Genomic DNA, 26739 nt, shown 5'->3' on the forward strand with positions numbered 1-26739 from the left:
GGTTCAGGGCCCACTGAGGAGGAGTGGGAGTCATGACAAACTCAACACGTGTAAAAAAATTTTTTTTAAGTTTATTTATTCAAGTACTCTCCATACCCAACATGGCACTCAAAACTCACGACCCTGAGATCAAGAGCCATATGCTCTACCAACTGAGCCAGCCAGGTACCTCTTATTCTAAAAAAAACTTTTTAAAATAAACGCCATGAGATTTTTAAGTTGGGGCCTCCAAAGTGCTATTCCCTAGAAGTGCGTGTAGGTGGGGGGGGGGGGGGGGGACAGAAAGTGAGCTTTCAAAAAGATGGATTGCTAGCTGCAACTCAGTTGCTCAGTTGCTGAGTGGATTAAGATGTTTCTTCTCAGTAACTGCCCACTGGAAGCCAAGATCTGACCTGGCACTGGTTTGCCTCACCTCATTCACCTCACCTCAGACCTGACTCTGATGGATCCCAGCTGTTTAAAATTCTGACATGTTATTCATGATTGATTTTTTGAATTAATTTTGAGTTTTTAAAAAATACTTTATGAAAGTATTTATCTTGATGACTAAGGTTTTGGTGCCCCCTTAAATTTGGTCCTGAGGTGAGTACCTCACTTGTCCCATTCTAATCTTCAGTCCCGAGTCCTACACTTGAAATTAGTGAATTTCACTGCATGCAAATTATAACTTGGTAAAGCTGTTAAACACACACACACACACACACACACACACACACACAGAAATGGTTTGTTTTCATTAGCAATCAAGGAAATAAAAGTCAAAACATAAATACACCATATTTTTCACTTAACCTTAATTTCAGATACAGATTTCTGGGACACAATTTGGGAAGAAGGTACTGAGACAAGATGCTTTCAAAAATTACTGATGGGTATATACTTCGGCATAACTTTTGGGGAAGCAAATTTAGCAATATTCATCAAAATCTTTAAAAAGTACATATTCTGACACAGAAAGATGAATCTACAAGGATGTCCATCATAGTGTTGTTTAGGTATTAAGGAAGGCACTTGTGATGAGCACTGGGTGTTGTATGTAAGTGATGAATCACTAAATTCTACTCCTGAAACCAATATTACCCTATATGTTAACTAATTACAGTTTAAATAAAAACTTGAAACAAACAAACAAAAACAGACTGTAAAGTAGAAACAACCTAAATATTTGAAACATGGCATAGGTTAAACAAACCATAGTTAGGCATCAGATGTAATATTGTGGAGCCGTTAAAATGTTTTGTAAGTGTACCCATTAATATGGAATAGATGCTTTTTAAGTGAGGAAAAGTCAGGTTTCAGAATATTATATACAGTAATTTTAAAAAAAATTTTTAACGTTTATTTATTTTTGAGAGACAGAGAGCTAGCAGGGGAGGAACAGAGAGAGAGGGAGACACAGAATCTGAAGCAGGCTCCAGGCTCTGAGCGGTCAGCAAAGAGCCTGACGCGGGGCTCAAACCCATGAACCGTGAGATCATGACCTCAGCCGAAGTCAGTTGCTTAACTAACTGAGCCACCCAGGAGCCCCTACAGTAATTTTTGAAGTACATATTTATAAACATGCCTAGAAAAAAACATCTGGAATATTTGTACCAAAATATCAACAGTGCTTATTTCTGGATAGCAGATCAGGAATGATGCTCTCCTCTCTTGAGGAAGGAAGTAGAATATGTTGGGTAAGGCTGAGGGTTCTATGGTCAAACCTCCTGGATTTGTATCCAGCTTTCCTGCTCACTGACTGCTCACTTGCTCCTCAGGCAAGTTTTTAAAACGTTCTGAACCTCTTTTTTTCATCTGCACGATGGGAATACCTATTCCACAGAGTTATTGTCAGAATAAAATAACTGAGGCTTAAAATAATAGAGGGCTTAAAATAATAGAGGGCTTAGCATAGTGCCTGATATACAGAAAGTGTTCAGTTTGAACTAATACTTTTCTCATTTTTCTTGAATGAATACATGAAAAGCTATATATATGCCATGACCCTTGTTCCCTCTTTATATATGGTTTTTGTAAAGGTGACAGTTCATTGTCTATCACTGGATAATTGCTTAAGTTTATGTCAGTTATGTCGGTTTCTTGGAAAGAAACCCAGGCCTTTTGCTTGTATCTTCAAAGCAAATTGCTAAATTTGAGTCTGATTCCAAAATATCAGAGGAGATGAAGCTTTAGCTGAGATGATGTCAGGAATCTCCTCCAGCACCTTTGCTCTGGCAGTTGGTATGACGCCTGGGGACAGAGAGAAGAATGTATGGTATTTTATGATTTGGGGCCTACAATGGTTTTAGAGTCATTTAATTTTCTGAGACAGACATGGGCCTGGCTCCCATGATGTTACAGAAGTCTCTTAGTGAACAGTGTCCCAAGGTTCTATGCATCTGACACTTTTCTGATACTCTTAGCTGCTGGCGGCTTGGAGTTGTGTATCACAATAGAGTTGTGTGTCATAACAGATATGTATGAGCTGTGTATTGTAACAGATGTGGACAAGTTGTGTATCATAACAGAAACAAGCCCTATTAAAAATTGAAAATGGGAAAATTAGTAATGATGGTGTATCTCCTCTGTTTACCGACAATTCTTGCTTTTTTCTCTATCAGATTCCTGAAATAAGAGTCAGCAGACATTCTAACCAAGTTTATTTGAGTAACCACAATGAAATGCATCTGCCAGTATCTTGGTTTTCCTGTTCATATTTGTCAGCATTGCTTAATGACAGAGGCCTCTTAGAAAGCAAAGATTATTTGTTCAGTTTACCTTTTACATTTTTTTTACCTTTTCCTAATTATGTTTTTTTTTTTTTACCTTTTCCTAATTAAATATGCAGAAATGATGATAATGGCTGGAAATCTATTACCCATCTGCTTTTGTTGGTAACTTACGTGGTGATTGAACAGTCGTGGCCCTTACTGGTGATTCGTGAGTCACTGAGACACTTTCAGTAGCTAGTTGAGAGGAACTATAGCCTATAAAGACAAGTTGAGGAAATTACTTAAAATGTGCTTCCCCAAAAGGTTCATAGATGTTTTCAATAATCTTCTAGAAACCAAAGTAAAAAGAAATCCATCACAGGAATGCTAAATCTGGTTTACCAATTTAAAATTAGTGGGTGTCAGTCTTGAGGTACTGTCTCTTTTTTCCCTTCTTTGAGGGATCCTTCCCCAGGCATTCATAGTGAGGTGTCCATTTCTGTCTAAAAACCCAATTTTACCCCAAGATCATGAGATTTATAGGTTTGGGAACAAGGCTACAGGTCATCTCAGGCTGACCTTTGGGAACTCATAGAAGTTAAGCAATGGAAGGGATTTTAGATACTATCTATTCTGTGTTTTATTCAATAGGGACAAGGAAACTGATGCCCATGAGGATGAATTGATTTTCCACAGTGAAACTAGTCTGCTGCAAAATTCTGGTCATTTCTTATTTCTGCAACTATTATTTATTGAGTGCTTACTATATGCCTAGCAATGTGTGGGATGCATAAATAAAGACACAGGTTTTACTAGTAAGAAATTCAAGTAGTCCCTGAAACCCAGCTCAGAACTCTTCCCTACAACATTTACATGGACAGAAAGGCTCTCTTTTTGGATCGCTGAGAAAATGGAGATGCCTGTTTCTTTACTTACTCCTTCTAAGCATGTGCTTTTCAAACTGATGTACCTGCTGACATATGGAATAAGATGTCCAGGGTATCATGGTCTACCTACATGGCGCTCTCATTTTGCCTAAACAAATAACAAATATTCTTTCCTTCCTTCTCCTCCTTCCCTTCCCCTTTTCCTCCCTCCCTTTACTTGCTTCCTTGCTGATTCACCCGATATCCTACGACATGTCAAGAGCTGTGCGAGATTCTGGAGATACACTAACGAATAAAACCTGTGATAACACCTATTCCTTGGGATCTTCCAATTAAATCAGTAAATTATGGCCTAGAATGCAAATTTTGCACAAATTTTAAAGTAAAACCAGGAAACTGAGGGTTTACTTTAGAGGGTCTTGGTTTATGAATTTCCTGGTTGAAGTGTTACAATAGTGCATTCTCAAATTCCTTCTTAGTGTCCGAATCTGATTTTCAAATAAAAGCATTGAACACACTCTTGTCCAGTGTCAGAAATGTTGCCTTTGTCCTTCCCCCAGCTTTTGTGAGGTCAGCTTCTTCCAGTCATTCACCTCCCTTCATAAATGTCACTTACTCCAGGAAAAATTTCCTGCTACCCTTTTGTAAATCAGCCTTCTGCATTATGTTTATCGCCTTTCCCGGCTTAATTTTATTGGTGTTCTTTATCATCGTTCTTATGTTAGTGATTTACTTATTCAGTTTAGGGCTGGTGCTCCCTCTCACTGCCCTGACTGTGTGCTCCACAGGAGCTCACTGCTCCTACTGGCGTGGCCTCCGTGTCCAGCACCTGACACACAAGCGCCAAATGAACAAATGAGTAAATGAATTCAGGGATTGGGAATCAAATAATTTCAAGAGAACTTACTCTCCATTTGGAAAATGTCATCTGATAAATTTAGAATTAGGAATAGTGGCTTTACCCTCAAGATCTCCAGGGAAGGAAATATCATATTTTCTTTATTTTTTCCCCTAGCCAAAGATGTTTAAACCACTTTCCAGGTTCTCTACTTAAACTAATGAGTAAGGGGGTGCTCAAACACCTTTCCATTATTCCATTATTCCAGAGAATGTCTTTGGATGGTTTCAGAAAACGCAAAGATGATGGCAGCATTTGCAGTGAAGGCCGCGGGGGGCCTTTGGGGTTGCATGGCCTTGATGACCTCTCATGAACTGTCACTGAAGACCTTAGTACACTATCCACTTGAGCAGTTGTAGACATGAAGCATTTATTTCTTCTCCAGGAACCCTTTCCAAATATCCCCCACCCCCCGCCACAAAAAACTGGGTAATGTATCTAGTTCGATTGAGTAGGCCTTCTTTGCCCTCTGAACAGCACAGTACCTCTTTTCTTTTCTGTGTAATAGCTCTAGAAGTATTGGAATATATTTGAATAATATACTACATCCCTTCTGCTTGTTTTCTTTTCTTCAAGCTAAATGTTTTCGTATTTTGCTACTTAAAAAAAAAGAGAGTAATTTTGTTAGTCTCCTGTTTTCCTGTAATTGTCCCATTTTCCCTGACTTCTCAGAAATCATCCTCACACACCCAGATTTGTTCCCTAGTCAGTAATTACTATCATATTATTTATTTACTAATATCATTTACTTATTTACTATTGAAATTTATTATTTCATTAGTAGGAGGCAGGTACCAACACTGTAGGCATTTTACAGATGAAGACAGGGAGGTGAAAAGAGGATAATTTGCCTTAATGTCCCCCAGCCTTTCAGATGTCAAACCAGGTTTGAGCTTAGTGCTGTCTCTTCCTCATCCTTATGCTTTAACCATTACACTTTTTTATTGGCTAATAGATCTTAGAAAATGCTGGCTCCCTTCTCTATCTCCTAGAGAGTGTCCAGTAGATCCTTAGTATGTGCTCCAATTTGAGTTAGAGCCACGTCTGAGGGCTCCATACATTTCAAGTAACTGCCTGTTCCTCATCTATGTATTTCCAACACATAGACAATGCATTTGAGAAGACATTAACCATCACATTCTCAGAAAAAGGCCCCAGATATGGCTGATTTAATACAACTTAGTAATACTCCACATTATTTCTTTATCTTAATGAATTGATTTTGATTTCTCCCCAAACCACCTAACACTTAAGCCAATAAGCTGCTTTTTCTTCTTCCTCCATCATACCTCAGTAAAAGACCAAAGAATGGGAAACAGCTCCCCCACGGATGCAGACTTCATGCTTGTAGCTTGTACTTTTTTGGCGGGTGAAGGAGATTATAATTTTTCACAAAACGTTTTGAAAACTGAGGATCACATATCCACCATCACTTTCACTAATGACCGTTTAATTTAGAAGTTAACCTCATTAAGCACAAATAAGGCAATAAATTTGTTCACACGGAGACATTTCTCATTATATTTGGTACAATTCTTTTCACTGTGGCGAGGCTTTGAACTGAAGCAGGCTACTGGAAAATTGTGATCCAGCCACAATTACAGAACTCCTTAACCCAATTCCCTCCACCTTACCAGCTGAGTCCCAGTAGAAATCCATCCACCAGACTGGGCTCTGAGATACTACTCATTTATTTATTCATTTAAGTAAGATAGAACTAAAATCAGGTAGTTTACATTTTAACCTAGAATCTGATATCCACTATAACAGCATCATGCTACAAAAAGAAATGTACTTACCTGAGAGTAGTAATACAGTTAGTATTATTGTTTTTTCATACATCCTGAGATCATGAGCTGGCTTTCAAAAGTCAGTACCAGAAAACCACCAAAGACAACTGGAGTGCAGTCTGTGGCCCCAGCTGGGACTCTGTTATCTTTCCGACACACCTTTCTGAGGCATCAGTTGATAGGCCTGCGAGGCATTTTAAATTATGCAAATTTGTGAAACATCTGTCAATAAAGATACATGGATAGCGGCTTCACCGATTAAAGTGTTAAGTAAAATCTTCACTTCAGGGAACTGGCTGTTACATGTTAAGTCTACTTTGCATAAATTAAGTGGGCGTTGCAAGGCAGTGGTCTCCAGAAGCTGCCCGTTTGAACGAAGAGGAATTGGACCTTGATGGCCTGAGACTGGGGCCCTGAGCAAGGCTGGGGTAGCTATCAGGGAGCTAGAGACCTTCTCGGTTTTCATGTAGGTGTTCTCCTGGGCCAGGACGACAATGACTTCTTACACGTGAAATAAATGTATTTGAGAGGTTGCCTTACCACTGAGTGCTCTGGGGTTTGAAAGAACTCTCCAACTCACGACAAGCCACACAGCGATATGAAAGTACATGAAACACGGGAAAATTTGAATTCAAAACAGCATTTCAATTCAACAGCTAGTGCCCACATGGCTGCGGTCAGTGAATCATCTCTCTCCAAAATATGCCTCACTAAGTAAGCATGAGTGAATGCCAAGGCAATAAATGCAAACGCTCAAAACCAAAAATAGACAACCCAAAAATCTTGTTGTAAAGCAGGTTAAAATGTGGGTTATGGAAGGCTGAGGCATATCCATTTTAAAGGGAGGCATAAAAAAACAATCATATGAATTAAATCTGAAACAGCTCAAAGAAGGTGATCTCCTTTCTGTGAGAGCCGTGAATATCTTTCCTGTTTGACCCAGAAAATCAATTTGCTATGTCAGCAATTTGTCAAATAAATTATATGTACATTTTTACCCAAAATGTGGTTAAGAAACTATTTAGGAAACTAGTGGTTTGCAGCCTCAGGATATGGCGCCACAGACAAAAAAGTAATCATTTACTGGGGAAAATATGGAGATAAATGTTAGCTAACATCCCAGAGAGGGGTTCTGAGGGGATAGAGAAGGCACTGAGATGCAGACCTGAGGGGGAACTAAGACTGAGGGACACAGAGGGGTCTCTGAGAGACAGCTCAAGAATGTGAAAGCCCCAGAATCCTGAAGCCCCTCTGAAGCCTGTGCCAATTCATGCAAAAACAATTACAGCAAAATTTACAAATCATTAAATGTAACCAATATTCAGTAAATGAATAACTTGCTTAATTTAGTATTTGCTATGGCTGGATATCAGATTGGGTTGCAGAAATTGTTTTCAACAGATACTCAAATAAAGGAGATTTATTTTGGATATTATTATGATCAATAAAGATTATGTCACATGATTTCATATTTTTAAGGAAAGAACAATTATCATGAGCCTTAAAAATGCTATTGCCCTTTGAAAATAGGTAAACAAGGGGCTCAGTCGGTTGAGCGTCCAACTTCTGCTCAGGTCATGATATCACAGTTCATGGGTTTGAGCACTGCATCTGGCTCTGTGCTGACAGCTCAGAGCCTGGAGCCTGCTTCAGATTCTGTCTCTCTCTCTCTCTCTCTCTCTGCCTGTCCCACACTCATGCTCTATCTCTCAAAAATGCATAAACATTAAAAAAAAAGAAAATAGGTAAATAAATTAGTCACTATCCTCACAATGGATTACTATGCAGCTATTAAAATCATGTTTTCAAAAAATAAAATCAAATAATATTTTCAAAAACAGTTGATATGGAGACTCAGGATAAAAAAAGTAAGCGGAAAATGGCAAGATCCAAAAATGCATATACAAAAATAAAATCCTGTTTGATTCTTTTTTTTTTTTTTCTTCTGTGCTTATTACCTCTGTTTGGAACACACTTACTGTCTTCTTACATGATCTACTTCTATTATGCTTAGGATCTCAATTTCAGAGTACTTCCTCCGGGAAGGTTTCCCTAACTTCCTGTCTGCATCAGGGGCCCCGGTTCTGTACACATATTGCACTCTGCTCTTCTCTTATCATAGGACTTAACATATTGCACTGCAGTCATCTTTGTGTCCTCACTGGACTATGAATTCTAAGTGTGCATGCCCTGCCTGTGACTATCTTATTTACCACTGAGTGCTTGGGGCACAGTTGACAATAAAGATTTGTCAAATCAATCAATAAATAAATATTGCACTGCAGAGAAAAGAAATTTCTTTCAGGCAATCTTGAGGAACAGAGGTGGATCTATCATCTATCTATTATCTATCTATCCATCTATCTATCTGTCTATCATCTGTCTCCTAAATTATATCTTAGTTTCAGGCTACTCCCAGCATGGAAGTCTCTTTCTAAGGCAGAAGGAGAAAAGGAAAATCAGTCTAAAATCCAGCCTTCATACCTTCTTCCACCTGGACTGTTTGGCCGTTGAGAACACTTTTCTTCATGTGACCTCCTACTTTCCTAGCGGATCACTTCATTAACCACTCTCAGAACTCCTATAGCACTTAGGCTAGTTCATTTGTTTTCCTGCATGGTCCTTTTCATTATATTTGTAAGTCTTATCTCCCTTGTTCTACCTTCAGCATCTGGCAGAATACCCTACAGAGGCTGAAGGGCAGTCAGTAAATTGTCATCAGTGCTGGCCACCAGATGACATAGGTAGTCACCTACATGAACATGAAGCCACAGGAAAGAAATGGGTGCTTTGCTCTCCGTCACTTGGAAGGACTAGTTAGCTCTTAATAATGTGGGGAGTGGGAATTGACCTTGGGTCAAGTATGGGTTTGTAGCTTCCTTCAGGCAGATATGTTGACACTAGCTTAGTTTGATTAAAGACAGGCAAAACCTGTAAGGGTCTCAGTGTAGAAACTGGAGGTCAGACCCAGCATTACTTACACGCAGGGTGCGCGGAAGACTGTACAGTGACCTCTAGTGGCATGTCTATGTAATGGAAGGAAAAATGTGAGATCTCGAGATGCAACGGAAAAAATATACATCAGATTAATACTTCTCTCTTGCACGCATTTCCACAATCTTCTTAACATTCTTACTGAAACACATATTCAGAATCACCATGAAACCCTACTTGTAAGATACATCATGCAAAAGGGTCAGACAAATTTACATATCTTTTGAGAATTTTGAGTCTATGCCTAAAGTAAAAAAACAAATACTTTTAAGACATTTAATCACACATAGAAACCGTATCTCAATTTCTTGCTACTGGATGTCTTTAGGCTATTTTTTTCTTGAGTGTCACTGGCCCAGACGAAGGATGAAGTATAATTTGGCAAAGTAGGAAAGTCAATCTGGATCTATCAACTTAGCTCGAACTTGTTTCATTCACCATGGGGGATTATCCCTTTTTGCCAATTACTTATGTCCCAACTATTTCAGGATCACACTGTCCTGATTCACAATGATTTCATGCTAGTCTGATCTTCCTGTGGAGAAGTCTACTTTTTATGTTCTGCATGGAGAACTGAAGAGGAGGGGAGGGACAGGAAAATTGAGACAGAGTGGCTTCAACTGCAGGCCTCCTTAGGAGCCTGTTGGCTTGAGGAAACTTAAACCACTCTGCTTTGCCAGAGTGGTTTCACTTCTTTCCTCGACCTTCTTTTGTTATCTTACCATTGCAAAATTAAAATAAATACAAATTTAGACCAATCCGATGTTCAAAATCACCCAATTAGGGAGGCAGAACAGATACAGGTTTTCCCTGCCATCGGAAAGTAGAGCGTTCTCATGAAACTTTTCATAGGCTAAAATGGCATTAAGCAAAGAAGCAGTTGCTATCTATATGGAAACATACCTGAGCGTTTCCAGAACCGCGCCCCTCCAAAAACCTCCCTTAGGCTTTTCTAATACCTTAGGACACATCTTGTTAACGGATGCACAAAATAAATCGAGATAAAGCACAGGTGCTCACGGGTGCAGTTCAAGGCTGGGGTGGCTGTGTGTGGGAGATGCTGAGAGGAGTTCCAGCGGAAGGAGCTGGGCTGGGCCGCTCTCCTTGCTCTCCCTGCTCAGGCTGCCTCCACTGCTGTCAGCTGTCCGACAAACACTGGATGCTATTTTCACTTTTTGTCTTTTTCCCTAAAAGCGAGAATCCTCTTCGGATTTCTTTCGTTACTGAAAACAGGCTCTTATGTAGGTAGGTCTTTCGTGAAAGCAAAGTGGCACAAGAAAATTTCAAAAAGCAAGGGATACCTGTATTATTCTTATTCTACACATGAGAAAATTGAGGGGTAGAGAAGAGATTGCAAATGTATTCCTTAATTTGATTTGGCGCTGTCTTTCCAAACATACTGATTTAGTTGTCAATATTTAGAAGGTGTTATATTTTAATTAAAATCAGGAGGGGATTTATTTTTTCTTTCTTCTTTTAGAATGAAGAGAAGGTATGTATTGTTCATACTAGGCATTTATTAGGAGAGGATTTAATTAAAAATCTGGCCCCTCTTAAACATCGGGAAGATTTGCCAAGAGTGAGCTTGCATCCCTGCCCAGTGAGGATCCACCGGGGCCGAGAGAGGATTGGCTGTCCCTTAGGACAGATAGGCTTTCTTGAGTTAGCCAAGTCCTTCACCTGATGCTTGTAGCAGTCAGCTTAGACTACCTGATAATCTGGAAAAACCTCAAGGCCTCAGTGTCTTCAGCAGCATCGGCTCATTTCCCGATCCTGTTACATTTTGTCTGTGGAAGGACTAGGGCTTCCAGGATCCGGACTGAAGGAACAACCCCATTTCGAATATGCTGTTCTTGGTGCAGAGGGACAAGAAAAATGGTCAAATGGAGCAATGGCTTTTAATGCTTCTGCTCAGACTTGGTACATGCCATTTTTGCTCACATTTTATTGGCCAAAGTGAATCACAGGCCAAGCTGACCTCAGTGGGGCAAGGAAGTATACTTCCTCTAAAGGGAGGTCCTGAAAGTCATACGGCAATGGTGAAGTTATATAAAACACAGGAAGAGCAGCGAATAATTGTGAACAATAATTGGCCATATCCATTTATACTCTCTGCCTAGCTCCTTTCTGCATTTGGGTTTGTAAATCCAATTTAGATAGTTAGGATACCTATTTAAGGCTTTTTAGAGCTGAGATGTAACCCAGGTCCCCATTCCCTTTCTTTACATCCATAAGGTGATATTTTGTGTGTTGGAGGTGTGCTCAGTAACACCCAAGAAGTCAGAAACTCTCATAGACATGAGGAGTAGGCGTGAACAAGTGCTCTGCGTTGTCTCGAATTCCATTGAGCTATCCTATTGGAATCAGGTACCAGGCATGGTCTCTCCATGGATGATTAACAGGTCCAGTTTGTTCTGCATCCATTCAGTCATTCAACAAATGATTAGTGAATACCTACCAGGCACTATGTCAAGTATCAGAGATACAACCTTCAGTAACTCAGCTTCCTCTTCAGGAACTTACAGATCACCTGGGGGGACAAACAAGAAGGGAACTGCACTATGGAGTGCCAGGGGTGTATAATAGTGAGAAAAGAGCCCATGGGAGCACAGAGAGAGGCTCTGAACTCAAAAGGAAGGGGATTAAGGTGTACAAATATCCAGTTATAAAGTAAGCAAGTCACAGAGATGAAAAGTACAGCTTAGAAAATATAGTCAATAATATGGTAATAATGTATGGTGACATGGTGACTACACTTGTCATGGTGAGTACTGAGTAATGTACTGAGTTGTACACCTGAATATCAATATGTTGTACACCTGAAACTAATATAGCACTGTATGTCAATTATCCTTCAATTATAAAATTTTTAAAGGGAGTCTCCTAATTCAGACATAGGGTTCTGGAAAGATTTTCCAGAGCAAGCAAATAGACATAGAGGATGAGTAAGCAGGTCAAGGGAGAAGAAAGCACATTTCAGGCAGAGAAAACAGCATAAATGATGGTCTGGAATTGAGAGACAGCATGGTAGTGGTTTGTAAAACTGAAATTCTGAGGATACGCATGCAAATGTGCATGTTTGTGCTTTGCAGTGTCTAGGTTGTCAGTTCATTCTGCCCTTTACCTTTGTGTGCATGAATTTGGCCCTCGTTCTCTACATAAAAAAATACTGCAAGGAGGGTATCAGCAAGATAAAGGACAAATATATAGAATTTCTGGTTTTTTATTGAGATGAAACATACAAATTTTTAGTGTGCAATTTGATGGATCAGTTATATATATATACACGCATACATACGTGTGTGTGTGTGTGTGTGTGTGTGTGTGTGTGAAACCACCTCTCAGGTGGTGAAACAGAACATTTCCAACATTCCCAGTGATTTATCTTACTCCTTCCAGTCAACAGACATCCTGCTGCACTTAGGTAACCACTGCTGACTTCTAACACCATTGATTAGTTTTGTCTTTTCTTGAATTTCATATAAATTGGATTACCTGTTATGAACTCTTTCATGTCTGGATTTTTCCCTGCTTATCATAAAATCCAAAAGACTTATTCAGGTTGCTTTTTCATGGATAAGGAGATCTTTCTTTTACATTACTGTGACTATTCAACTGGCTCTGCTCTCCTTACTGAAAAGATCATCTGTTTCCATCTTATTGTCCCTTTATTGAGGGTAATGTGTGTTTTTGTCTCCTGGCTGCTTTTAAGATTTTTCTTTTGTCTTAGATTTTTTAGGATTTTGGTTATGATATGTCTGCATATAATTGAGAGAAGGGGAATCTGGGCTTCTTAAGTTTGTGAACTGATATTTTTAGCAGTTTTGGAAAATCTTGACCATTATCCCTTCAAATATTTTCAAATATTGTCTTTCAGTTTCCTCTCTGCCATTTCAATTATGGATACATTAAACTTTTTAACTATTACTCACCTTATATATTTTTTAATATATATTACTGTGCTTTAGTTTGGATATTATTTAGTGACCTTTAATAATCCTGTCATCTGCTGTATCTTGTCTGCTGTTAAACCTATATCACGAGTTCTTTGATTCTGACACTGCATTTTTAATTCAGAATGCACATTTGATTCTCTTTATACATTCCAATTCACAGTTAAAATTTTACTTATTTTCTTTTTTCTGTGTACCTTTTACTTTGATTTCTTGAACATAACTAATCATAGATATTCTAATGTTCTTGTCTGCTGACTCCAAAATCTGAACAGCTGCAGTTCAGCTTTTATTTTATTTATTTATTTGCATTATGGCAAAATATGTATAACATAAAATTTACCATTAATTTTTTTTAACGTTTATTTATTTTTGAGAGAGAGACACACACACACACACAGAGTGCAAGCAGGGGAGGGGCAGAGAGAGACAGAGACACAGAATCAGAAGCAAGCTCCAGGCTCTGAGCTGTCAGCACAAAGCCCGATGTGGGGCTCAAACTCATGAACTGTGACATCATGACCTTAGCCAAAGTCGAATGTCGGATGCTTGACTGACTGAACCACCCAGGTGCCCCCCATTTTAACAACTTTTAAGCTGCCATTTGAAAGGCATACTTAAGTGCATTCACATTGTTGTACCACCATCAGATTTTATTTTAAAAATCATAATTTTTGCTACATTTTCCTACCTTTTTTGCATGCCTAATAATTTTATTTTACTTTAAAAATTTTTTTTAACGTTTATTTATTTTTGAGACAGAGAGAGACAGAACATGAACGGGGGAGGGGCAGAGAGAGAGGGAGACACAGAATTGGAAGCAGCCTCCAGGCTCTGAGCCATCAGCACAGAGCCCAACGCGGGTCTCAGACTCACGGACTGCAAGATCGTGACCTGAGCTGAAGTCGGACGCTCAACCGACTGAGCCACCCAGGAGCCCCAATAATTTTATTTTTAATGTAGGATATGGACCTTAGCTTTCTAGCTTCCCATCCATATAGTTGCAGTGAAGATGCTCTGAGGAAGAAACTCATTATGGTTTGTTGCAGGCTTCCCCCCTGCCAGAATTTTGTTCTGTTTTTCCAATTTAGCTCACAGACTACTATGCCATTCTAGAATTCAGCAAGTTTCCTGCAGGAGAAACAGGCTTTGTGGTTGGCCTCTAGTTGTCAATCTGTTATGCCAGCCCTGATTAACCATCAAAAGCTCTGACAGTTCCCCTCCGACCCCATAGTGTCTTGCTTACAACCTATTAATGTCCCCATGGAAGAAATCGACAAACAGGCAAATTCCCCCAAGGAAAGAAAAGATTCCCTCAGTGTGACTATGTAACTCCCGATTACCTCTCATATCTGCACATGACTATGATGCCAATAACAGAATTTTCCTGATGATGTTCTCATCATTTTCCCCAATAGGCCAAATTTGGAGGAGTAGCCAGATCACATGTTTCAAATGTCAATGAGCAAATATCCGGGAGCATTTTTAGTGGTAGACTTCTAATATTTTAAAAACTTAAAACCGAACCCAAAGAACCTGCTGGTATTTTATAAAATTCTGGGATTATTCATCCCTATATCTCTCTTTTTGTCTTTCTTGGCTGCACTCTTGGGGGTCAGAGGAGAGAAACTGGGGGACTTGCTGTATTAATAAATATAGGTGAGCTTCTATAGATCCAGACAGTAAGCCAAGCCCAAAATAATACATTTATTTTCAAGTCGTAATACCAAAGGATACCTATTACACTGTTACTCTCTTGACTTTGTCTGACAAATCCATGGCATTAATGAAAAATTATTGAATACTAACCAAGGATCAGGCATTATACTAATTACTTGTTGTAGGTAATATATTAATCCTCATCATGATTCTATGAATTAATGACCATTCCCCTAGCATGTGATAGAGACAGGATTTGAATCTAAGCAGTCTGTCACCAAAGCCCACCCAGGTTTATATTCTGTAAACTATACTTCCTTCTCTTATACTAGACTATGTAATGAAGTGTCAACTAGCACAGTCTGGAAGGACAGGGGCAGATCAAATGTTAAAATCAGGACATTGTCCTCTATTTGCACGCAGGGGTAGGTAAAGAAGCTTTAAATAGAGACTTCTCTGTGCCCGGAGACAGGTACATACTGTTCAGAGGAGTGAACCTGACTCCTTATGGCTGGAGAATAGAGAGTGAGAGCTGAGAATGGCAGGAGGTATGGCTAAAGACTGTGGACAGTGAGATCATAAACCCTATCAGGACTTGGAGTTTCATACCATGGACAATTGGTAAGTCATGGCAGGCTGTGCAGCAGCATGGTGCCATACTGTCCCCAGGATGGGGAACAGATGCTAGGGAGGTAACTCTGCTGACAAGGAGAGCAAAAATGCTTTAGCAGAAATTGAAGCACCGGGGCACCTAGGTGGCTCAGTCTGTTGAGCTCCCAGCTCTTTGTTTCAGTTCAGGTCATGATCTCATGGTTCATGAGATCGAGCCCTGCATTGGGCTCTGCACTGACAGTGTGTATTCAGATTCTCTCTCTCTCTCTCTCTCTGCCCCTCCCTTGCTCGCTCTCTCTCTCTCTCTCTCTCTCCCCACTCTGTCTCACAATAAATAAACTTAAAAAAAAGAAATTGAAGTACATAAAAGTCAGGTGTTTGAGGCAACTGTTGAGGAGTTAGTTGAATTGATTCAACAACTATTTCAAACTTAATATTGAATGGTCTTGTGTTTGACTGGATAAGGACAATGAGAGGCAGACCACAAGTTGCTTCCAAGCTTCCCAGCTTGCATGACTGGGTAAAGTGTGGTCCCACTTAAAGAGAGGAGATTCTGCAAGCAAACCAGCTCTGTGAAGGAAGATCATGAGTTTCATTTGGGATACGTTGAATTTGAGATTTCTCTAGAAGATCCTAGTGGAGAGGACAAGTAGGAAGTGGATGACTTAATCTGGCACTCAGAAGAGGAATCTGGACTGGAGACAGAGGTGCAGAATTGTCAGCCTATACACAGAGAGAAGGGAGCCACTGCTGGGCAGGGGACAAGGGGAAGTTTGTACTGTCTTTAGACTGAGTGCACAGAATGTCTCTAAACCTACCCTTGGGAACTGGAGACATGAAGGTGGACTAAGCCATATCGTTTCAAGGAGATTCCAGGTTCCTGTAACGTCCAGCTGAAACCTTATTAAAGATATTAAAGACATTTTTTTTACCAGAATTCACCCCTTTCTTGGGGTACCTTTCTATCCTTCAGAGGTGGGCAGATGACATATATCTTATTATGTGACCATTAATTTTGACCACAGTTGATTAGTTCACACATGGACACCTGATCCAACTTGAGTCCATCTGATTCCCTTCTAGAGTCTGGAGAATATTTTATTGAGAAGCACAGAAGACTGGAAGTTAGAGGTTAAGCTGTATTAATGATGGAGTTCTCGGGTGATTATCAACAAAAATTTCCTGAGCTTCATTGAACTGCCTGGGTTCCCACCCTTTCTGACGCCTGGAGTCTATGAGGTAGCCCATGTCCTTGCAATAAATCCTCTCATCCTAGGAAGCTATTTTGGAGTGGGTTTGAGATACTTGTAACCAAGAGAGTCTTAATGAGGGCAGGCCTTCATATGTCTAATTAGGGAATCATTACCAGAATGAAGCAAAGCTGAGGCTGAGCTGAACCGGCAGGGACCAAAAGAGGCGGTTTCACAAGCTTCCACGACAGGAGTGAAGACTGAAGTCATTGCAGATCATTTGGCTTCAAATGACTAAAGGGCCCTTTTATGCATGGCTAATCCTGTGGGACGTTTAGCACAATCCAAATATGCCCCCTGAGTCCTGCCACGACACTCCCGTAAGTGAGATGTGAGCCTGCACTGTCTCTTCCAGACAAACCCTGCTGGTTTTTTTTTTTTTTTTTTAACTATCTGTCTAGTGTAGAAGGGATTCAATTACCCTTTAGCCTTAAAAATATGCCAAAGGATGGTGCTGGCCTTCTGTGGCTTGGAGCAAACTCATATTGCACAAATCTGTTTCTCATTTATGTGGTTCAGCCAAAGAGCCAGGGCTGTGTTTTTCCTTCATAGAATGGGGCAGTCCAGAAGGCCGGCATCCTTTTTATTCAGACATTCTATTCAGATCCTGAACATAGGAGGAAAGGAGAAGAAATTACCGGAAAATTTGCATGTCTATCTTTATAGGACTAAAGTTCTCAGAATAAGAGATGATAGGAGAAGCCATTTTCAAATACATAGTTAATTACTATGTTACTAGACTCATGTTCTATTAGCTGGTATGATTTAATAAACGAGTCATATGGTAGTGTTTCTAACACACTGCCTTCAATACAAAACTTGTGACTACTCCTAGATATAGTTTAAAGGAATATACAAGAAAATACTATGCCATTAGAAAGAAAACAAGATTGTGGTAATGTGATCCTTCAATAGCTTCGGTAGTGGTTTAAGGATTTATCTGTTTAAATTTTATACATTATAATGATTCTGCAAAATGCCGTAGCTAATAAAAAATTAGAACCTACAAATAACTTAAAAGGCACAAGACTGTCAATGAGACACATAATGGACATCATTACTTATCTGGGGAGAACGTTAAAGTACACAATAAATGTCTCACTATGATGCTATGTACCATTCAGTAAAGAAAAATTACTTTGGCTGTATATAGTCTGCCTTGGGTGAGCAAGGTTCAGGAACTACATGTGTATGTATATTTCACAGGGTTTTTGAGTGGAGGGACTCAAACACAGAATGTTGTTTGAGCTGGTTTTTCCTAACCAGGCCCAGGAGAAACTGTCCTTTATACTTTTTTCCTGGACCCCCTCAGCTACTCTTTTTAGTTTTTTTTTTTTTTTTTTTTCATTTTTATTTTTTGGCTTCCATCACTAGCCAGCATTGATTTACACTAGAAAGCACAAACAGTCAGAGAGAAGTAGCCTGAAATTCAGAATCTGAAGCAGTGCCACGCCTGGGGACCAGGACGTTCAGATACAGCGGGTCTTCTAATCAAAGCATCAGCATCTTTGTGGCATTTGCATCTTCGTGTGGAGAGAAGGTTGAGAAGCCAGCCCAGGAGGCCCTAGTCTCTGTGGAGGTCCTGTTTCTGCTTTTGTTATTCGATCTTGGGGGAAAAAGCCAACATGGCTATTTGTAATTAGTGGGAGGCCAGCAGTGCCTGGAGAGCATGGCTTGAAAGCAAGGGCACATTGGCTGGCCCCTGGTACACGTCCTTCAACACCACCAAATGATGCTCCTACCACCAGTCGGAGAACCAGTATATATACGTTGCTCCGAAGCAGTGTCTCGCAATCTTTTTAGGTCATGCCACTCATCCCTTCTATCCTTCTTCCATTTTAATCAATGCAGGAGATTTTATTGATTTTTACTTTCTGTAATTGTTTTTGAGAGACAAGAGTATATGAACATGGGTTTTAAAAATGACCCAGTCCTGTCATATTCTAATACATCCTCCTGGGAGGGAAGGGCATACGTAGAGTGGTTGCTGAACATAGTACATCTCTTTGACAGGGTAAACTCATAAAGCAGTGTAGCCAGGAAATTTAATTTATACTTTCAGAAAGTATTTCAGAATGTGCTACCCTTACCCAGATAATTGTGAAAACAGATGTCCAGAATTTCTCTTCTCCCTGCTTCTGCTTCTGTTGCAAACTTTACCTGGGCATTATTTATCTTATGAAGAGGCAACAAGGAGAACTGTGTATTTACCCTGTGAGCGCAGAAACCATTAAAAAAAATTAAGCCGTTAGCATCAACATTCCATGTGTAGCCTTCGGTTGATAGCTAGTAAATAAATACCTTATGTAAGATGAGAGGTTTTCGCTGATGTGGGAATCATCGGTCTATATGTGTTTACAAAACAGAGTTCCTCAGAACCTGGTAACTCTCTGCATATTCCTTTTTTCAAGTGGCATAAGCTTGCACTAAGGAACAAGTGCTATTATGCAGTTCACATAGCAGCATTCTTGATTATTCTTGGTTCCCTCTTCAGCCCTAGGCCTTTCCCGGCATGCTTATATGGTAGCTGTGTAAGAAGACTGCCAGGGAGCTTCCAATTTACCACATGTTTCCTTTGGATGGCACTTTAATTGTGTAGGTGACTGTTTCTTTCTTAGAATTATCTGGCAGTTTGATACTATGTATTGAAAACCGTTCCCTGTTGCACATTTTTTGGAACCAGAAATGTCAGTTCTAAGACTTTATTTTGATGCTAAAGTGCTGGCAGAGTTCAGAGAACTAGCTTCGAGGATAGGAGAAAAAGAATTCAAAACCACCTAGACAGCTGATAGTGCAGAAATGTTTAAATAAATTACTATGAAATATTAAGTGGGCAGTAAAAACAAATTGTCATAGGAGGGTATTTAATGGCAGGGAAAGATATTCACAATATACTGTTAAAAATATAAGTTGCCAAACAAATGTCTTGTGTGATCCTTTGTGGAAAATTACCTACTTGTGTACGTTGCTAAGGTTCCTAGCATATAAATGCATAGAAACAAGATTGAAAAGAATATAATCTCAAATAATGAGATTTTTCCTTCCTTGGTGCTTTTGAGGTATTCTACTGTGAGAATAAATTGCTGTGTGCTAATGAGAAAGATTACACAGTTAAATTCTTTAAAGAGTGGTTACAAAAATCACAAAACAAATATATGATTTCTGATTTTGGAAGATCCCTCTTTTCTGGAAAGAAAAAAAAAAAACCTGTTAAGTTTGTTCTCTGTTTTGATCACTAGAGGTCACCAAAGTCATAAAGATTATTAGTAATAGTTTTTTTTTTTCTTTCCGTTTTGATTTTGAGTCACAGAGGGATGTTTCTGGCCTCTCCTGTTATGCAGTTTTTGAAGCATTTACTGGAAGACCTCTTGCCGCTTAGTCTTAAGGAGAGTAAACTGTTTGGGCTAGTTTTTTCTAACATTAAATATTCCCTGAAACAGAGAGACATCTATCTATGGGACTATTCAAAACAGATGGGTGTTTCTGTAGAATGTGATTTATTTCCTCCTCTGATACCAAAGGGCCTATTGGCTGATACCTGCTGAATGTGAGTTCTGAGCAATGTTGTTGAGACAGAACCACAGAACACCCAGCAGCAGCACACATCGTTTCAAATGAAACAGCATGGACCATTTCAAGGAAAAAACGTCGTACCTTTACTGGTAACATGTGTGGCGTACGAGGGCTTCAATGAAGCAGAACATTCAAGAACACCCATCGCACCTTTTGAATTACAGACCACACCACCTTTTCGCATGTTAATGATTCTGCCTTTTTTGAATCCAACAGAAGCCCAAATCACCAGACCCTAAAATTAAGGAGAACCAAGGAAGGTTTAAAAGCTAGAATGGAATCCTGCAAGCATTCAAAGAAACTGTCTCATTCACCAAAGGGTGCAGCAAGAGGCAGAAGATGCAGTCGCTAATTTCAGTGTTGTTAGCGTGTTCCCATAACTCATATTTAACAGCGAGGTTTCTGTAATTAAACAAGATGCAGCATGTGGAAGCTGTATATTTGTCAGGAGTTATAAACAGTGGACAAAATGCAATAGGTGAGAAGTGGCTCACATTTTCAATGTCTGTCACCCACAGCTCAGTTACCTGGTCATGTTGATGAGTCTGTTTGAATCAGTCTCCCAGAGAAACGAAGCAAACTGTTCTTTTCTATAAGAACTCCCAGTGCTCAGATACCTGACGTATCCAAGGTTAAGGCTTTGGTACAACCATAAACTAAGAGACTTCAAGCCAATATCAACGTGATACATTTTGCATTGGAGCTTGTTCCTTATTCATCGGACCTCATTTGCCTTTGATCTTGGTTAACTTTGAAGTATCCAAGGTTCCCACTTTCCATAAGTGTTTTTTTTTTCTTTTAAGTTAAATCAGACAGTCAGGCAAGGGAACTCTAAACCTTAAAAGAAGTGAAAGCAACTAGACACAGTCAGTTATATATTTTCACCACTTTGTTTAAAGTAGCACATCGCTGTACTTAAAACACTTCACATCACTGAATTATTTATTAAGTTGTAAATAAAAGTCACATTTTCCACTGTATCTTCAGAGACACATTGGAAAGAAAACGTGTTGTTGGGAACCTGTTGTAGCTTTCATGTGAAAATGTAGTTAAATGCAAAACTATAGAGAGTAGCTAATGATGTCTCAAAGACCATTACCATGAAATAGCTGTTAACTTAAAGGAAATATTTATATAGGAATTCTAATATTTCAGATCTTATATCTGAAAGCTGGCTCCTTTACGGAATTTCACAGACTATGTATTCTAAAGTCTACTAGACATCCAGGTTTGCATTTGTATTTATAAAGTGATTCAGACCCATATCTCAAACACTCATTCATTTTATTTTACTCTTATGTTTCAGATTTATGGGACTATTTTTTCTTACTATGATAATGGCAATTTTATTTAATAATGAGGTACATATATAAATCACACATATATACATGCATGTGTGTGTGTATGAATCTATCATTGGGCACAAAAGTAGACTCAGTTATGTATTGTTTACAAAGTTTGTCTGAGAAGGTATTAAGAGAGGACATTTCTTTTTAGAGAGATTTTAAAATTCAGCCCACCCAGGTATCATTTATCTCTTCTGTGATAACTCACTCACCTAGTCATTCTCCTTTGTCTAAGTCTGCAAAGTGGAACTTTCCTCTATTAAAGAAAACCAACAAATTTATGTTATCCCAGATCATTAGCAGTGTCCTGGGGGTAGTTTGCGTTACTATTTTGGTGCTTTTCCAGCAAGGAGCAAAAAGTGCAAGTTATCATTCAGGTCATCTGGAAGGGCTAAATTCTCTTTTGGCTAAGCCTGATCCTGTCAAAATACAAGCTAAATATAGTTATTGGACATGTGATCTGAACAGTGATGCACATAAGAGCTTGGCACAATTGAATTACCCATGGGCTTGACGAACATTTGAGAGTGAAATCAGCTCTTCATATATCTGGAGACAAGAGGTCTAATTCCTAAAGCAGCTCTTTACCTTCCCATGAACAGCTGGAGGAAAACCAGAAAGGAATCTATTCACCTGCCTATAATTAGGAAGTTTAGGGAAAAAACTTTGAAGAAGGGAATTTATAGATACAATCGTGGTGCAGATAAAAATGTGTAAACCTCTCTACTCATTTTTGCTACCCAATGAGATGTATGGTAAATGCTGAGGCTTCCATGGCTTTGACTGTGTTCTTTGGGATGAGTCCGGGACCCACTTTAGCAGGCTGGATCCACCTTAGCAGGCTGTCCAAATAGCATAGGACCAGGCACTGGATTTTAGGTCTCAGGACTCTCAGCTTGAATCCTAATGCTCTGGGTTACTAGACATGTTCTTTAACTTCTTCAAATATCAGTTTATCTGTAAAATGGAAAAAAATACATGCCTTGGAGGACTGTAGTGATGATTCAGGGAGAATCTAAATGTAAAGCACTAACATAATGTCTAGCTTGTATTAAATGTTTAATAAAAGTTTGTTTCCTTCCACAGAAAGTTGTTGTAGGATTAAATAACCTAATATTTGTAAAAGTGCTTTGTAAACTACAAAATGCCATCAAATATAGGTCATTATTAATGTTCTTTTTAAGCTGTATTTTATATGCACTTGGTTCTTTTGGAGAACTTTAGGCAATATATATACGGCCTGGAACTCACATAGGAATTCTAACAGATAAGCCAAAACCAAATTTTAGAGAGTCTACATTTCCTCCCAGTAAAAATCGTACGATGATTTAATAAAGACTAACTTTATTATTTGGAATGACAATCATCTTTCTTCTGAACATCACAAAGCTTCAAAGATAAGTAAGAAAATACATAGGGGGAGCGATGGGGAAGGTAAAAGAAAGAACAAAAAGAATGAAAACAGGAGCAGCAGAACAATCTACCCTGTTGATGATTGAATGTGGCCTATGCTCCTAATTACTTTAAAGAGTTGAAAACCATTTTGTAAACATTTATTTATTTATTTTGAAAGAGAAAGAGAGAGAGAGGGAGAGGGAGAGGGAGAGGGAGAGGGAGTGGATGAGCAGGGGAGGGGCAGAGAGAGAGGGAGAGAATCCCAAGCAGGCTCCATGCTGTCAGCACAGAGCCCAATGCAGGGCTCGAACCCATGAACCAGGGGATCATGACCTGAGCTGAAATCAAGAATTGATGCTCAACCAACTGAGCCACCCAGGTGCTCCAGAGTGCAAAACCATTTTATAATGTAGTTTATTTTGAAAGAAACATCTACTTTGACACCTACAAGTATACAAATATCACCAAAAAGGTCTGGAAAAGGTTGAAGTTATACTTTTAAGGAGCAGGAGGCTATTCTTGAAGTTCCCACTTGCATATAGGAAAAGTTTAAATTGTGTAGATGAAATCATTAAGTCCATCCTGGCAAAAGCTGATGCCACTTGAGGATGAGACCCAGAGAATTTAGTGCCCTGGGAAATATGTTATTGTGTACCCCTGAGGGGACACTAAAAATACAAGTGGAGTGTGTAAGTCACCAGAGCACCAGAGCACAGCTTATATATAGACTTCTCTCCTCTGAGCAGGAAGCAATTGGAATTCGTTAAATCCAGGTTAATTCTCTGTGGGGATGTTTCTTCATAAATCAAGGTCCTAATGTACAGTGACTTGTTCAAAGTCTTAGAAGATATCTTAGAAGAATCAAGGTCATAAGTCAATCTGGTATGGAATTACCAGGCAATGAGTCACAAGAGAAGAAATAGCATCAAGGCTGAGAGAACTTGCTTTGGTGTTAAACTAGCCTGTTCCTGCCCCTTACTTTGTGACTTTGGTCAACTTGCTCAAACTACAAGGTTCAATTTCTTCATCTAGAAGATGAAGATAATGATGATACATTGCAGCATTGGCTTGCAGATTAAATGAGAAAGTGTATGTAAAACTTTTAGCATCGTGTCCAATAAATAATAAGTAGCTATTACTATGAATAATAGTATTAATAAAATACAAAAATACTGCATCATGAGGATAGGGGTCTTCAACCAAGGGCCTTTTGTGGAAATATGTTAGGAATGCAGGGGCTGTCCTGAAGAATGTTCTGTGCTAATTTTAACTGATAGTGAAAAATGACTGCTTAGATAACAAGTACCAAACAAAATGGGAATCATATTCTAATATGTTCTTTAAACGTCTCTTCAAATAATAGTGACATTAAACTAAGTAGAAACAGCCTCAACCTAGAAGATGCATCTCTCGAACTGTGGAAATTGTCTTTGTGCCCAGAGAATTGAAAACATACTATTTGCTTTTAACTTTGGCTAAAATCAGGCATCATTTAAAAATATTTTTGATTATGGGTGAAGGGCATTAAGGAGGACACTTGTTAAGATGAGCACGGTGTTATATGTAAGTGATGAATCACTAAATTCTATTCCTGAATTCATTATTACACTATATGTTAACTCACTTGGACTTAAATTTACAAATATATATATTTTTAATTTTATTATATACTAATCAACTAGAGGAGCTATGCTAAAAATGCCATATTCCTATAGATATCTATAAAATACATTTAAACACATACTTGACTGATATTTAGTGTTTTTGGTAACCTCAGCCAACAAAATTGATGGCCCAAAATTAAAATGGGAAATTTACCAGATAATCCAAAGCCACATTTAAGAGAGCTTCCATTTTTTTTCCAAAGAAAAACTTCATAATTAGCAAAATTAACTTTACTATTTGGAACAACTACCATCTTTTTTCCCTCTGAATACCAAAATGCTCCGGAGTAGGTAACTGTTGAAAGATATGGAGAAAATGATGCATCATCTTCACTGTTATTTTTCCTCATTGTCTACACTTTATTCTGGGGCTGCCTGAATTTACTTCCAGTCCCACAGCCTGTGCCAAGTCTATTGTGAAATCTACCTGGAAGGGTGAGGGGATTTCCTAAAGGAAGGCCAAACAAAATCTCAACTAAGGTGAATGTTTTGAGAGAGGTAGAAGAAAGAATGATTTTTCCCTCGGGGCAGATTTTGTCCTGACGATGCCAAGATTTGCATCTGCAATCCCCAAATCCTCTTGGATGGTTTGTTGACATGGTCATTGAAAGCCATGTCTTGCCAGAATGGGTAGGTATAATTTGTCCAGGTGTTTGTTTGTCTCATGAAAACAGTTATAGTCATTGTCCATAAAATATTAGCATTTCAGTGTTCACTAATGCAGTCATGGAAGATAAAAGTAAGTCGTTATAGCTGAATAAAATCAAACTATCATTAGTGTTTCCAAGAGTAACAAATCCATTATGGCAACAGAGAGTCATGGGTAAGAGAAGATTGAAAATCGAGATGGGGAACAGTCTGGGAGATTGAACAAGATTTGCACTAAGGCAGTAGGATTGGGGCTGGAAAGGAGAGGGGAGTGTAAAGATCAGAGGCAGAGTGCTTGTATGGGGTGAGATGGAAAAGTCTTAAGATGACTCTCAGGTTTCTGGATTGATAGACTGCAAGAGTGCTGGAGCTAGGCCCTGGGATGAAAAAAGAGAGAGAGAGAGAGAGAGAGAACAAGTATGGAGGGAAAGCAAATATGTTTGCAATGGATAATTGAATCACCAGATATAACCAATAAGCAAATGGATATTAAGGTCTAATTCTTTAGAAGAGCATTTAAAATAAAAGGCAATCCAATATAGAGCAGTGTACATCAAGAACATTCAGTGCTGTAACAGATACAGTTTGCTCATGGCACAGACTTACCATCCGTGAGTCAAAATTTAAATTCACTAGTACAATAAATTTGGAGAACTATAAATATATATATATTTCAAAAGCCTTGAAAATATTAATATTTTTATTTAATAATTTTACCTCTAAGAGTCTGTTCTAAGGAACTAACCACAGATATAGACAATGTGCAAAAAAAAAAAAAAAAAGATATATACTGCAATCAAGTCAAGATCAACCTGAAAACCCAGTAATAAGGTAGCAAAGTAAATCATGATAAATCTATAAGACAGAATCTTAGGCAACCACTAAAAATAGTTTTCTTGAATAATCTTTAAAAATGTGGATGCATTAGTTTTCTTTTGCTACATGACAAATTACACCAAAACATTATTATCTTAAAACAACAAACATGTATTATCTCACCCAGTTTCTCAGCACTGGGAATCTGGTAGTGGCTTATCTGGTGCTTCTGGCTCAGGGTGCCTCATAAGATTTAAGCTGGGCTCTTGGCCAGGGCTGTAGTCTTCTTAAGGCTTGACTGGAGCTGGAGAAGCCATTTCCAAGCTCATGCACGTGGTTATTAGAGGCTTTCTGGCTTTTGGCTGGAGGCTTGAGTGGGCGCTGTCATAAGACTGCTTCCCCCTAGAGGGTGTGTGTGTGTGTGGGGGGGGGGGGGTGGATGGGAAAAAAAGTACACACAGAGAGAGACAGAGACACAGGGACAAGGGGGTGTGGAAGAACATGCGATCGTGATCAATACGAAAGCCAAAATCATATATAACCTAATCACAGAAGTGACAGCAT

The 26739-nt window shown here is 39.0% G+C and overlaps 1 protein-coding gene across 1 annotated transcript in view; it reads right to left on the reverse strand.

Annotated features, from left to right (window-relative positions):
* GYPA (glycophorin A (MNS blood group)) overlaps positions 1-6456 on the reverse strand; it is a 36580-nt gene extending 30124 nt beyond the window's left edge. Inside the window, exons 1-2 of the mRNA XM_060654077.3 lie at positions 6275-6456; positions 2883-2966 (exon numbers count right to left, since the gene is read on the reverse strand). Coding sequence (XP_060510060.2) covers positions 2883-2966; positions 6275-6317 — 127 coding nt within the window. The 5' untranslated portion in view covers positions 6318-6456. The remainder of the gene's footprint in view (positions 1-2882; positions 2967-6274) is intronic.
* Between the last annotated feature and the right edge of the window lie 20283 nt (positions 6457-26739).

This window comes from Panthera onca, chromosome B1, assembly GCF_046562875.1.
Source record: "Panthera onca isolate mPanOnc1 chromosome B1, mPanOnc1 haplotype 2, whole genome shotgun sequence".
NCBI lineage: Eukaryota > Metazoa > Chordata > Mammalia > Carnivora > Felidae > Panthera > Panthera onca.